The sequence below is a fragment of the Pteropus medius genome, unplaced genomic scaffold (assembly GCF_902729225.1).
Source record: "Pteropus medius unplaced genomic scaffold, Ma_sr-lr_union100, whole genome shotgun sequence".
Classification (NCBI taxonomy): Eukaryota; Metazoa; Chordata; class Mammalia; order Chiroptera; family Pteropodidae; genus Pteropus; species Pteropus medius.
In genome coordinates this window covers 2,133,668-2,148,544 of record NW_024355523.1, presented here as the reverse complement: position 1 = coordinate 2,148,544, position 14,877 = coordinate 2,133,668, and the positions used below count along the sequence as shown (strand labels likewise).

The following is a 14,877-nucleotide window of genomic DNA, read 5'->3' as shown; positions in this document are numbered from 1 at the left end:
CACCATACCAGCTCTTTTCCAACCTGTTTATTATCATGAAAGACCTGATTTGCAGTCTGAAGATATGTGGCTGAGATGATAAACTGAGTATATTTTGCTGGAAGTAACCGCTCTCAATGGAAAGTAGTGAGCAAAATTATATACAATAATGGGTTCTACAAACAACAAACTGAAGTAGCAAATGGCCTTTCTTATATAGGAAATGGTTTCTTAGTGCATTTGGTATGGAGAAGGAACCACATTTAGCTATACACATGAATGATGAATAGTGGTGCTAGAATTCTTTCTAAAACACAAATATAATTACGTTATAAACTGCTTAAAATGATTCTAGTCTTCTGGCCCATAATAAAAAACAAAATCCTTACCCTTGCTTTCAAGACTGTTTGCAAGGCTCCTCTCTGCCTCTGCAGTACTATCTCACTCCTTCCCCTCAATCTTCCACTCTACAGACCCCCTAAGTTCCATCTCTATCTCTAATTTCTTGTCACATTACTAATCCCTAAAGTTGTCCATATACCTTTACACTTTTTCTTGCGTTGATTTTTTGTCTGCCTGGAATATTTTTCTCTCTCTTTACAGTATGGCAAAATCTCATGCATCTTTTAAGACCCAAGAAGATTATCGCATTATTCCTGAATCTTCCCCCAACACATTCTGTGTTTGGGAGAATGAGAAGTGAGGAAGAGATATAAAGAAGAGGTTGGTGGTGAAATTGACAACTTGTGATTTTTCCATATTATTTACTAACTAGAATTTCTGAATATCTACACAGAGTCTTGAGATACACTGCCTCCAGAACAACCAATGTACCTATCTTTACTTGACTATCAGCCAAGACTGGCATGTAGAAGATCCAAGCTTCTCTAAATAATTGAAGTTTCTTAAAAATCATTCAACTAGCTCTATTAACTCTATAAATCATTTTTACATTTTGAGGACATCTTTTTTTTACATCAGACTAGTGATACTATTGTGATGCTGGCTCTTCTGGAAACAAAAACAAAAACAAAATAATAGAAAGAAAAAAATGCAAAGAGTATCTAATATATAGAAAAAAATTCTCGAACTCAGAATTGTTGGCACAAGTCAGCTAGAGGACTCTAATGATTAACATTCTTCCTTAAACAGTTTTGCTGGATTTTACTTAATTTAACCATTCCACAACTAAATATTGCTAAGTAATGTTTGAATGAGCATTTTCATGATGAGAGATTGTTTCGATTCATAAATTCAAATGATCCACAATTTTTAATGTTTTTTGATAAATTGTGACAATTTGATTTTCAATATCATTGTATCAATTTTAAATATCCAGCCCTTGAGTGATTTAAAATTCTCTTTATATTTACCACCAAAATTAGTTAATATCTCTTTTGTTTACTCTGCTTAGTTAAATATATTTTATACTTTGTTTACTAGATTTATTTATTCCAATGTAAATTATCTGTTATATATCTTTTGTTCATTCTTTTCAACCCCAGTGATGTATGTGTGTGAGCATACATTATTCTTATTCAATATAGTTCCGTGAGATATTTTGCCCAGGATTTTATGGCCTTTGAGTTTGTTTTAACGTTTAAAAAAAAGGTACAACTGCAATGGAATGCAAGTGTTTGTGAAAAATATAGAGAAATCTGATCAAATAAATTATTTTAGGAGAATTCACCTTTAACTGACCAGACATACATAAAAAACATAGATTCATGATCTAGTGTCATCCTATATCTATCCTATATCACAGGCTGTTCTTAATTTTAATCATCAATATGGATAATCATATAATAAAGAGTCATACAGAATTCAAAATAATTTATAATTAAATGAATTAAGATTTAAGAAGGTCTTGATGTTTTCAAACATCTGGTGGAAATTTAAGAGTGTAAAATCTTTCATTTTGAATTTTTAAAAATGCTCTATGGAGAGGTTGCTTTGTAGCAATTCATGTGAAAAAAGCGCAAAGTATTAAGTTTTAATTGACTGTGAACTTAATATGAACAGTGTGATATAACCTGACTAATTAAAACCTAAATAATCTTGGCCTACATTTTACATGTATAATGCCTAAATCATTGGAATGAATATTCTCACCTGGACAGATCATTTAGATCATGATCATGAGTATCAAAAATGTGGAGTTTAATTCTGGACAGATCATGGCAGGAATATGAGGTTACTTCAGGCCAATACATTTTAATGAAATTATGATAAATCCAGCGGATATTCAGAATGCCAGAACTTGGATGTTAAAGGTTTCAGAAACTATGTTATATAACGAAATGTTATTTAGCTTGAAAAAGTACAGAGGGGACATGTGATATCTGTTTTCAAAAATGTGAAGGGTTTGAGTCATATAGAAAATGAACTAGATTTATGTTGTTATTCAGTTCTGTCTAAGAATTGTTATAAATACTCAACCAAGAAATGGGTTCTTTCCCTCATTTCCCTCAATCAGTCAACAAACATTTATTGAATATGGGACATAAATGTTCCAAGCACTGTGATAGGTTCTCAGAGTAGAAGTACTAATAAGGTATGATAATTGTTCTCAAGAATTGGTGACAGATTATCTATCTATCTATCTATCTATCTATCTATCTATCTATCTATCTACTATCTATCTTTCACCTTCTAAGGCATATATAAAAGAAGCGAGTACTAAACAAGAAATTTGACTATTCAGGCAAAAGCTGACCAATATCTGTGTTGAATAAAATATTGTCTAGACATTTTATTTATAGCCATTCTACTTTGTGCTTCTTTCCTAAAATGATATGCATAGTCTTATAAGATATATTTAAAACATAATGTTTTGCTTATATATTTTTACATATATTTATATTATGTTATTTATATTATATATAATTTTAGAAAAAACAAGGACATAAAAACAAAGCAAAATGTTTAAAATTGGGTACAATGTTTTTACTAAACAGTAAATATGGACTGAGCTTCCTGGTTAGCAGCAAAAAGGAAAACAATTTGACTTACAAGTTTTCCATTAAGGTAGGAGGATACATGCATGTTTTGTGGAGAAAAATAAAATATTTCTCTTAATTCTAAATCTTTGGAGCAGAGAAGTGTTAAAATGCCTACTGAAGGTGCAATGCCTAACTGACAGAAATAATATCGTACATTTGACTGAAACTCCCTTTTTCACAAGTCATCTAGTTCCATAAACTTTAAAAAGGGTTAAGGAAGCAGTCAAATATCTGCATACATGAGATTCTCTTGAGTGTGCACACTAGTTCACCTGGGCTACCCAAATGGCCTTTCTCCTGCTTTAAAAGTATCAGCATTTTCTAGTTCTTTTGTCAACAGGCACCACATGTTATAAGCACCTAGAAGTTCTCTCCTACCAGATTTAAATTTATCAAAAACAATCTGGCCAGCATAATATAGGTCATTTTACATTAACAGACTCACTTCTTCCCTATAGAACTTATTTTCCTCTTTGTTTAGCCCGTCTTATAAGTTGAATTAATTGGAACAAATGAGAAGAAATATGCTTAAAATAAGAAAAATACATACCATTTATTTTGGATCTACATCTCATTGTCTTCATAGCCTCTGCTTGATTCTCTCTAAGATAACACATGAAAAGTCTTAGCTATCCTAAGGATGCCCCAAAGATGAATGAAGAGAAAATTCATGTATTGCTAGTTCATCTATTAGAAGATATTTACTGATTCTTACTTTGGACCAGGTATTGTGTGAGGTTATGAAGATATATAGTTTAACAAGGTTCTGGGAGTTTATATTCTAGAGAAGAATAATGATGATAAATAAGTAAAAAATGAAAATAATAATTACATATCATGATAAAAGGGTTAATTTCCATAGTATATAAAACATTCCACGAATAAGTAAGAAAACACTGACAAAGAAAAAAAATGACAGTTCACAGAGAAGAAAGTACGCAGGTCTTATAAATATACGAAAATATTCTCAGCCTCACTATTAATCAAAAATATGCAAATTAAAGAAGCAATTAGATGTCATTTTCACCCATGAGGACAAATGAAGATTGGAGAGACTGATAATGGCTAGTGTCGGCAGGTCATAGAAAAGCAATTATTCTCGCATCCTGGTAGTTGTAAATTTAAATAACATTTTGTTTTTGAGGGGAAAAAATTGGCACTATTAAGGGTAAACATCTATATTATTTGATGTAGTAATTTCACTTCCAAGAATTAATGATACAGGAATACTCACACAGGTATGCAAATAGTTTTACTGCTATTTTGTTTGTAATAACAAAAATGTGGAAATAATCTAAAAGCTGATCATGAGGGTATAAAGTGTGTTTATCATAGTAACTTCACACAATGACATTTTATGTAGCAATAAAAGAAAATGAGATAGTCTTATATACTGGAAGAAAACTTTTTATAATAAATAAAACAAACTATTGATGAAATGCAGTTATAGAGTGACATAATTTTTTAATTACCTTTATGTCTAGAAAATATTAGCTTCTCATATTTATAGTACTCTATCTCTCTACTTATGTATATATAGATAAAAATGTCTTAAAGGATCTATAGGCCACTGTTGACTATGATTATCTCTAAATTGTGAGATTACAGAATATTTTGATTTACTAAGATTTCTGAATTATTTGAAATTTTCACACGCATGTTAGTTTTTTTAAAAAGATGAAAATACGAACAATAAAAAGAACACAGGGCACAAAATATTTAAAGTTACTGATAACAAACCGCTCTTCTTGGAATAAGCATATAAGGAACAAAAGCTGAACTCTATTGATATCTGACCAATGTACTGTATACTTGAAACTAATTTAAATAAATTTTTAAAAAAATTTTTTTAAAAAGTAAGCAAGCACTGATTACAGTTTATGGTGTAATTTTTGCTGTATTTAGAGAAATATCATGGTTTATTCAAAAAAGTATTAAATCTCAATTTTTTTACCTTTTACTTCCAAGATAACATTAAACTTTTAATTGATTACACCACTAGTTATATTAAATGGGAGGCAAGTGATTACACTATAAAGATGAGTGATTTTGATTTAGGGCAATGCTCTTTAAGACAGTCATCACTATGTTAATTTGGAATCTAAAAACTTGTAAAAGAAAACCTGAAAGAAAATGCCTGACAGCTAAGCAAATCTTAAAGTGAAGAACTTGGGAAAATATGAATCAAATAGCTGTAGTTATTCTGAAGTCCATTAATATTCCTCTAACAAATATGTGGGTTTGCCAACTAATGAACTATCCAATGCTGTTTGCATAACATTTTCCACATGGTAGAAAAATTACAAGAATTTTATGACAAGAATTTTGCAATATAAAGTAATAGGGGTGTCACCGTTTAGAATTCTCCAACTTTAATAGTGCGTTACAAATCTCATGGAAGAATTGATGTCCAATATAAAATGCTATACATGTTACCCAGGGTAAATGAAAGTTGTTAAAGTAAAGAGGTAGCTTTGAGAAAACATCTTTCTATTTAGGTTAAGAGTTACCAGCTGCCGTCACACCAAGTGATGGGTATCTTATGGACACTGTACTAACCAAGATATTGTAGTATGAATGGCAGAGAAACCTGATTTTAGGATCTGATGCCTGGATACTTTATGGTTAGGCAAATTTTCTTAACTTCAAATCTTCAGTTTCTTCACATATAAAATGATAATAATAATAATGTCTGCTTCTTAGGGTTGTGTAAGAATTGAGGTAATACAACACCTTTGGCATATTTTCAGTATCCCATTTTAATAGCTCTTTTACTACTATAGGAGGAGAAATAAGTTTCAGAAAACGGAGTTGTTAGCAATGTCAAATTCTGCCGACTATTCAGAGACAATGAGGACAAAGGAACAACAACTGAATTTACTAATTTGAAAGTCACTGGTGACCTTCAAGAACACAGCGTTCTAGGAGTGGTGATGGTAAGGCAAAAGGTGATTTGTGATAAAAATAGAAAGAGCTGATGTGGAATATGTAGAATTTTTGATAGTAAGAGAAGAAATAAATATGATAAGATGACAATTTGAGAGGCAGAGGACCAAACCAAGGATTTCACCAGCTAGGACACATTGAAGCTAGTGGAGATGAATTTCATGTAAAAATTCCTGGTTGGTTTCAAGGTCAGAATTCAATCAGTTTCTAAAAAGATGAAGGTAGGGAAAGAAGAAGTACTGTTTCTTATGAGTAGCTTCTTTAGGGCTGTGATACTGGGTCTTTTGTGCAACTGGATTCATTGAGAAGCTGTTCAAAAGTTTAGACTGCCTCTCCGTAAACACACATAAACACCCATCAAATTTTGCTTATAATCAGGAGAAATCATCAACCTCTTTAATTCATCTATGAACCAATCCTCTTTCTGAATGGTCTATAAATTCCAGATAAAGTTACCCTCTCCTAGGACTTAAGAAATAATTTTTAAAAATATGAATTTAGACTTGTGTACATAAAATTAACAATTAAATGAAAGGTCAAAATGTTCCTTAAAAATATCAACAAAATATATTCATTCAAAACATACACTGCCTTTTTAAAATATAAACAGAAAATATATATAACTCTTGAAATGTTAGATTGACTCAGAAATAAATGTTCCACATGACACAGAATATGTAATACAACTAAATTTAATTGAGTTCTAACTGTATGCTGAATACTTTCCAAATACTTTTCTAATATTCATAAAATTCATGTGTGGTAGATATTATTTCCTTGTGTTAACAGATGAAGAAATTAAGTAACTTACCCACTAGAGGGTTGTAAATTCAAGACCACCTCGTTCAAAAGTCCAGAAAAGACTCCCTCTTCCTACTTCTAAATAAAAGATAAGAATATTCTAGACCAACATATACAAAAGAGTATGTATTAATAGAAGCTATGTGGGGTTAATAAGTGCTGCTTTTCTTCCTGGTCAGAAGTCAAAAGAACACTCTAAGAAAAGGAAGAACACTCTAAGAAAAGGAAGAACACTCTAAGAAAAGGAAGAAATGACTGATATAAAGGTGTTACAATTATCCTTGCAATTCATTATTTAAATTCTGTAGCCTCTGCAAAGTTGATCATATGACCAAGTGGCTCAAATATGCCTGGCTCTCCCACACCTTGGTGCCTTGTGATGTGTTCCTCCTTTGGTCAGGCATGTCTTCCTTTTACCCTCTTTTTCAAATTATTTAACTAGATCTTTAGTACCCAGATCAGGTGACATTCCCCTTAGAATGCCATACCAAGTTCGGTATTATTATCCTTCCTTAATTTATCTCCATCATAGGACTCTGTTTCTATCATAGCACTTTATCTTACTGTATTTCTAATAACTGACTTGTCTATCTTTCCCACTGGACTATCAGCTCCTGAAGGCAGCAACTATTCTTATAAGTTTTGGATCTTCCTTTCTAGCATTGAGTCTTAAATGCAGTTGCCCTTAATAAATATGTTTAATAATTAAATGGACACATTTGCTATCTAATCTAGTGAATGAATGGATGAATTCATTATGTAATATGACTTCAGTCCTTGCTATTTCACTCACTGTCATATGATTAATGAATAAGTTGCCCAGAAATGTCTTGTTCTATTTTCTTCAAAATGTTACAATTAAATTAGAAAAAAAGATAAATGACAACTGTTTTTTTCTTTCTTAATTCAAGCGATATCGACATAGATATATTTTTCACATGCTATGGCCTTCTAGTAAAGGTACTAGTTAGAAGAACTGGGTTAGACCCTGACTCTGCAGCTTTTTAGTCATATGGCCTTGCGCTCTTAACTATAAAATAATGGCTATCTTCTCAGATTGTCTCACTCTAAGACTAGTTTGAGGTCAGATAACATTATGTATATCAAAGTATTTTAAAACAATGTTGTTGTCATAAAATACAAGGTTTATTATATTTATCCTTCATTTTAAATTTCTGAGCAATAATAAAATTCTGCAAATCAGATAAATCTATGTTTCCCAATATCAGATAGTAAAATTTTCCTCTTTGGGAAATTAACATCACTTGGAAAAATCCAGATTAAAAAAAATGTTTAAGAAGTTTTCCTAATAGTTTTATGAAAACTTAATCTTGTGACAATTCTGAAATACATCAATGCAAATTAGACAGCATCCTATCATTTTAGAATAGGACAAACCATCAGAAAATGACTCATCTTCGTCATTAATCTCGTGATTAAAAATTAGGAGGAAGAGAGAAAGAACATTATAAAACTAAAGAATTGTTTCAAATCAACATAGAATCTTGCTATCAGTTCAAAATAATGAAATCGAAAGAGAGGCACAGTAGAGTTACATCACTCATTTTCTCGAAAATAATCAAAAGCCAAATAGTATTTAATTCTAATGTATCTCTACTAACAACTTAGCAGGTGAAACCATAAGAATTTTATTTTAGCACGTTTAAGATTATTATATCAGCCATGTAAACTCTTAGTATGTCTTTTTATAGATTCATGTCTCTGAAAAGGAATATGTACAACATTTCAACATTGTTGAATTAATGCCAAAAGATTATATTAGTATTCAGTACCCTTAAATTCAATGAGTTTTTATTAAGTACCTACTATATAAGTAGAAATGTCTGCAGAGCCTAATGGACATAGTGTCATATTTTCAATGTATTAAGATTAACTAAACAAGTATATTTTACAACCGACCTACTTTTACAAGTACCACTCATCTTGGATATTTGGGGCCGACAATAAATGGCCCACAAACAGAACTAATACTTAACTGAAAAAGGAATGACATTTTTCATTACTAGGGTATAATATCCAGTCTATATGTGATTTTTACAACTTTCTAATCTATCATCTTTTAAACAACTAAATAGATTTCAGACAGAAAAGGAGAGTAAGATAAACACATCATTAAAAATATATATCTACTAACCTATTGGTCTCACCTATCCATGTTAAAAACATTGGAAATAGTCTATAAACTTCTTTTATTATTTTGCCAAAGTGACAATATGTGAGTACTTGGTCTTCTTTATTATGCATTTCCTATTGCTCATCTGAAATTTAAGTCATTTCAGAAACTAAATATTTGTGGATTATATTATAAAGAGATTGCCTTATTGAAGAACTGATTCTTTTACAGATTTCTAATATAACTGTACTAAACTAATTTCGATGTCTCAAATATTTTTATGTTTTAGAAAACTTGGTGATAGACTACTTATTTTGGTTTTTACTTGTGGTCAAATTTAATATACACCATCCTCCAAAAAAATTCTATTCATTAACTATTGGAAAAATATAAGAATAGAGTTGTCTCAAATGTTTTACAAAGGACGTATTTAATCGAGCTCGTTTATTTGCAAAGATAGCTATTTGGGGTCAATTGTATATTTTATTAGAGAACACTGACCATATTGAATTTACGTTTTAAATATCCATTTTGCTATACTGCACACTTTCAATCACAAAAAAAAGTATACCTTTAATTAAATTTCAAAATTTTAATATTTGGGCTATTCATTATACCTACTTATTGTTATTAAATATATCATAATATTATATTATTTTTATTTCCTATAATTTCAGTTTTACATTGAGCAAAGTGAGACTTTCCAACAATGTGAATAGTTAAAAAAGGAAAACAATATTTTAATTTAATCTTACCCAAATATTGTTAAGAATAAAAGCTAAAATTATTTGTCCTCCCTCAGAAATTTGGGATTTATACCAAAAGTGGTAAATTTGAGTTAATCAGGTTTAGACTTAAGTAGTATGTAAACTCTATACACAAATGTTGAGATGGCCCAGAGTATTCTTAGAGCGTTAAATTAATTTTGAGGTAGAAGAACCAGCATTAAATTATATCTGTCCAAAAGATGACCAATACTCTTTATTCTTTAATCTATCTTTTTGACTTTGATTATTCATTCTATAAAATAAATAAATGCTTTTTAATGGCTCCTACTCACAGACAGACTAGATCCTGCAGTTTTACAAGGATCGCTGCAGGAAAATCACAATTCAAATAAACCCAGCCAGTCACATAATACATCTTTATATTTAATCCAACATGAAAAATTTAAAAATCCAGTCTGTATCACTCTGAAGAATAATTTCCATGTTAATTCTCCAGAAAACTATTTTTATCCTTTTGTACCCAAAGGCAAAGAGCTTGATATATGAGGTTGCCTCATACTTACTGCTTACGTTTCACCATTAATTAGACTGGAAAATCACACCTGTATATGTTCTCAGTTAGTCCATTCAGCAAACACCAGTCACCTGACCTAGGTTCTCTGATAATTGATTTTTCCCTAATTCAGCTTAGGTTTGTGTTAAGGACATTCGGCATACACATTTGCCAAAAACATTTCCTTTTCTTTGCTAGAAAGTGTTTTCTTTTTATTTACAATGTATTTTTTAAATATATACATATATATTTAAATATGTACACAAAATTAATTAATATGATTATGGAAAAATATGATATCACTAACATTGTGTGATGCTTAGATTCAAAATAAGCACACTTAAAATTTACTTAGTTTCAATTTTCTCAGTCTTAAAAGGTAAAGAATAGCATATTATCTATATTTTATATCCTTTCCTACTTTTTCATTCTGTGTGCAGCTTATTAATTTCTCATGCTTACAGGTACTTTACTAGTAACACTTTATTTTATATAATATTTTCATTACATAAATAAAATAATACTAATTAAAATTATCCTGAATGAAATTAACAAATGCTATGAAGGAAGAAAAGATTAGTACTTTATAATATATATAGCTGGAAGTCATAATAAAAATTTTAGAATACTTAAGAACTTAATTTGTGAAAGCAAAACCAAAATAATATATCTGCCACTTTTAAGGAAGTTTTTCAAAACTGAATAACAATTAATATTTTAAAAGTAATTTACTATTGACAAAGTACCTTCACATATATTTGGCTCATTAATTATTCTTAAAGTTAGTTAATTTTTGGTTCACACACTCTCTGGAAAGACATGAGGAAAATATTTAAATAGATAATATTTATGTACAAAGGAGAATTCTTTATATTTAGACTATTTGAAATGTTGACAACCCTTTCAAAACTTGAAATATAAAACTAATAACAGGAAATTTACAAAAATGACTATCCACAAACCTAGTTCTATGCATTTATATGTATTTCTGATTAAAAATAACTCCTTCCTGCTATAATGTAATATTTATTTTATCACTAAATACCAAATGATTTTTTTAAATTAAGTAGTGCTCGTAGAAACTATATAGCATTCTTGCAAAATAATACAATTGTGTCAGTTTACAAAAATGTCAAATGCTTTGACCTCTTTGTGAAACCAAGTTCTAGAATGAAGTAATGGTTAGATGCCAAAAATTGAGGAAAATTGATCATATTATCAGTTAGATGAATTAATGGCAAATAAATATTAATTAAAATAATTAAATTAATGAATCTGATCTCCAAATATTTAAAAACTCTGTTTTCAATTTCACTTATTTGTTCAGTACACTTTCTTGTACCAAGAAAGAAAGCTTCTAAAATTAAAATATACTCAACATGATGTAATAAAAATACTCTACAATTCATATTGAACATTTTATTACTATCATGCAAAATTTTATGTGGAAACTATTCCTAAATGTCATAAATAATCTATAATGAGCATGTAAACTTGCATGTAAAGCTTAGGATAAATTTGAAACATGTATTTCCTTCAAAAGTAAAAATGCAATATAAATGCTATAATGACTGAATATATTTTAGAGTTTTAAATTAATTTACGGTTGATTGTATTTTTTTACATTCAGTTATACAGTATTTTGGTAGAGGAACACTGTACAACTGTTTCATTATAGTATTAGGTGAGGTCACCCATTAAGTTTCATTGTGTGTGATAACAGATCCAGCAGAATTCAGGTGGATTGGAGACTAACATGATTTGCCACCAAGGTAAGAAGAATTCATGGAGTTATATCCACAGGATATATGTATTACGTGATAGTAATAGACATTTACAACTCAGAATATAAGAGCAGGACAGCCTCAAGTGACATCACCAGATCATCTGCAGCGTCAGCCAACCAACTGGAATATATATCCTCCACACCACTGCTCCCTTCTCTTTCTCACTGTTAGCAAACCTTCCATTGCCTTCATCAGTGTAAGAGAGCATGTGTCTTCTTTAAAAACAAGGCATATGCTTACTCAAGTGAAAAGCAAACCAGAAAAACCAAAGGAACAGAATCAAAACTAGACTGAGTACAATTTTCAGTGACTTGACATTAGAGTGATAGGAAATATTAAAGAAGAAATTTACTTGAATAATCCAGACAAAAAATGAAAAAAAAAAAAAGGAAGGAAGAAAGAAAAGGAGGAGGAGAGAGGGAGGAGGGAAGGAAGGGAGGGAAAAAAGAAGGAAGGAAGGAAGGAAAGAAGGAAAGAAAAGAAAAGAAACAAAAAGAAAGACAGACCAGCCAAATATCTTGGAGACTAAATCTAGTTTTTAACTCTAATTTGCTCTGCAACAAGACATATGTAGAAATCTTGAATTTCTAAAAAAATTAAATAATAATAATAAAGAGGAAAGGTACTCTGTTGTCTCAGTTTAATTCTCTTCCAATTTATCCACAACTTAGTTTTTACTTACAAGCATTTGTAACAGCAAAACTGTTGGCTGTCTCAATGTTGTCCACATGAGGTACCAAATTAAAAGGAGCTTCAGACGCATTGGGGCTGGTGTTATGAAGAAAAATTGCTAATCGAAAAGCAGTGTATTCCTGATCTGTGTTTCGGATGAAGAGACCACCTATTAAAAACAACAGGGAAAGCACATTCAATGTTTCCTCTTGTAAATGTTATTCTCACCCTAAGCACTGTCAAACCCACTGCCATTCCCCGCACATACAATTAAGGAGCTATCCTTGCCACATATCGGGAGACTGGCCTTTGTCCCTAAGAGGCACAATTAGTATTTTAGTCTTTAAAACAGCTCAGCTTTTTCCTGTCTCAATTTGTCATGATCACAATGACCTCTGAGACCATTTAATGTGTTTTCCTTTTTCTCTCTCGCCCTCCTCATGATTCCCAGCACACTGCTTCACCAGCCAGGTCGGGATATTTCTCTGGAAGATGCATGCAGATGAACTGAAAAGAGGATTTGCATTAAAATACAGAAATGAAAGGATGTGGTGACACGCAGGAAAGAGGGAAATCAGAAAGGAGACATAAACTTTGTTTTTCTGCAGCTGGTGGACTCAGCCTAATTAGCTTCGTTTTGTGCACAGTCCACGAGAAATGATGCAGTGTTGAGGCTGGGCTTAGCTGGAAGAAATTCAATAGCTGCGTCCCATTAAGACAGAAGTGGAGAACAGCAAGAAAAGCCAAAGATGGATAGTTCCCTGGAAATAAAGTCGAGATGGAGGAATAAGGGCAAAAGATTCAAGGGGAAAACAAAACAAAACAAAACGAGAAAAGGTTCCGGGAAAGGGATCTAACTTTGGAATGGGTTAAACGGTAGCAAGCAAAGGCAGGGGGTGAAGGTGGAAACGCTTCCCGCCGCCCCCTTACCCCCCACAGTGTCTTTCTGAAATAGGGAGAAAGATGAGGCGTCCAGCATGAGAAGAAGTGTATTTAAAGCAAAACAAAGCAAAACAAACTCGGCATTCCTTCATGATCTAGAGAAAGGGATGAAAAGAAATATCACATAAAATGTAACCAATGTCACCATAATAAAAAAAAAATGTAATCAAATCCCACGAAGGTTTTTTTCTAACTTATTCCAATCCTACTTAAACGACATGAGCCAAAGGTGGAAAGGGGAGTATGGGCTGAGGACAGAAGGTGGTTGTTCTGTGTATATTCCAACTGAACCTGCACCAAAGAGGTAGTCTTTTGTAAAAAGGAGAAAGGAAGAGAGAAGAAGAGGGGAAGGGATTCGCGGATTTCCTTGAATTGTTTATAAGCAACTCATTTAACTCACTTTCGGATATCTGCTACAGGCACCCACACGCACACCCCACCTGAGAAGAGCTTACCTATCTGCACGCTGCTTGGAAAGGCTCCCATGGCGAGTCCCCAAAATCCAGAAAATAACAAGACAATCTGTCTGCAAATAATCCTCATCTTCTTTTCTCCTCTCCTTGGCGCGCGCTCTCTCTTTCTCTCGCACTCTTCGTAAAGGCTGTTCAGAGAGGCATTGAGGACGATGGCGCTAAAATTAAAAACATCCAAAAAAAGAAAAAAAAAGAAAAAGAAAAAGAAAGAAAAGAAAAAGAAAAAGGGAAAGGTTTTGGTGGTTTCTTATTCTGGTTCTTCCCCTTTAGCAATCCATCGCGAGCTGCCAGATTTTTCCCGCAGTCTCCATAGCCCTGGGAGAGGTTTTCTGTCCGGCTGCAAATGTTGCACATGCAAAAGATGGTGGTGGAGCGTCTAGTGGCTGCTCGCAGGGATGAGACATGCGCTCTCTCTTTGCCTCACTCGCACTCACGCTCGCCCCTCGCTTTCTCACATACACACAAACACTGGCGCCGCGGCCGCCGCACGCGCTCCCGGACTCGCACAGCCTCACATTCCCCCTCAAGCCTGCAGCAGCCGAAGCACCGCTGCGCTCCCTGCGCCCCCTCCCCGAACGCGCGGCGCTCCCTCCGCGCGCCCCTCGCCCACCCCTCGGCAGGCTTCACCTCTTAGAGGCTCACCAGAGCGCCCCAGTCTCCCCGACGCTCCGGAGTCAGTCGGGAAACAGGTTTTTCCTTCTCCACACCACTCACCGATTCCCTTCTCTTTTCTTCCCCCGGTCACCAAGGGACCTACTCTGGGGATGGGCACCCCTGCGCCCCTGTCTTTGCTTTCCAGGCTCCAATGCTTCTTGGCAGCACTTGGCAGGAAATCGGCCGGTGGGCCAGATCTGCAACCC

General features: G+C 32.8%; 1 protein-coding gene across 3 annotated transcripts in view; it reads right to left on the bottom strand.

The window, feature by feature from the left end:
* GRIA4 (glutamate ionotropic receptor AMPA type subunit 4) overlaps positions 1-14,877 on the bottom strand; it is a 316,548-nt gene extending 301,671 nt beyond the window's left edge. For all 3 annotated transcript variants that reach the window (XM_039858731.1, XM_039858730.1, XM_039858732.1), the window contains exons 1-3: positions 14,732-14,877; positions 14,000-14,175; positions 12,613-12,771 (exon numbers count right to left, since the gene is read on the bottom strand). In XM_039858731.1, coding sequence (XP_039714665.1) covers positions 12,613-12,771; positions 14,000-14,087 — 247 coding nt within the window. In that variant the 5' untranslated portion in view covers positions 14,088-14,175; positions 14,732-14,877. The remainder of the gene's footprint in view (positions 1-12,612; positions 12,772-13,999; positions 14,176-14,731) is intronic.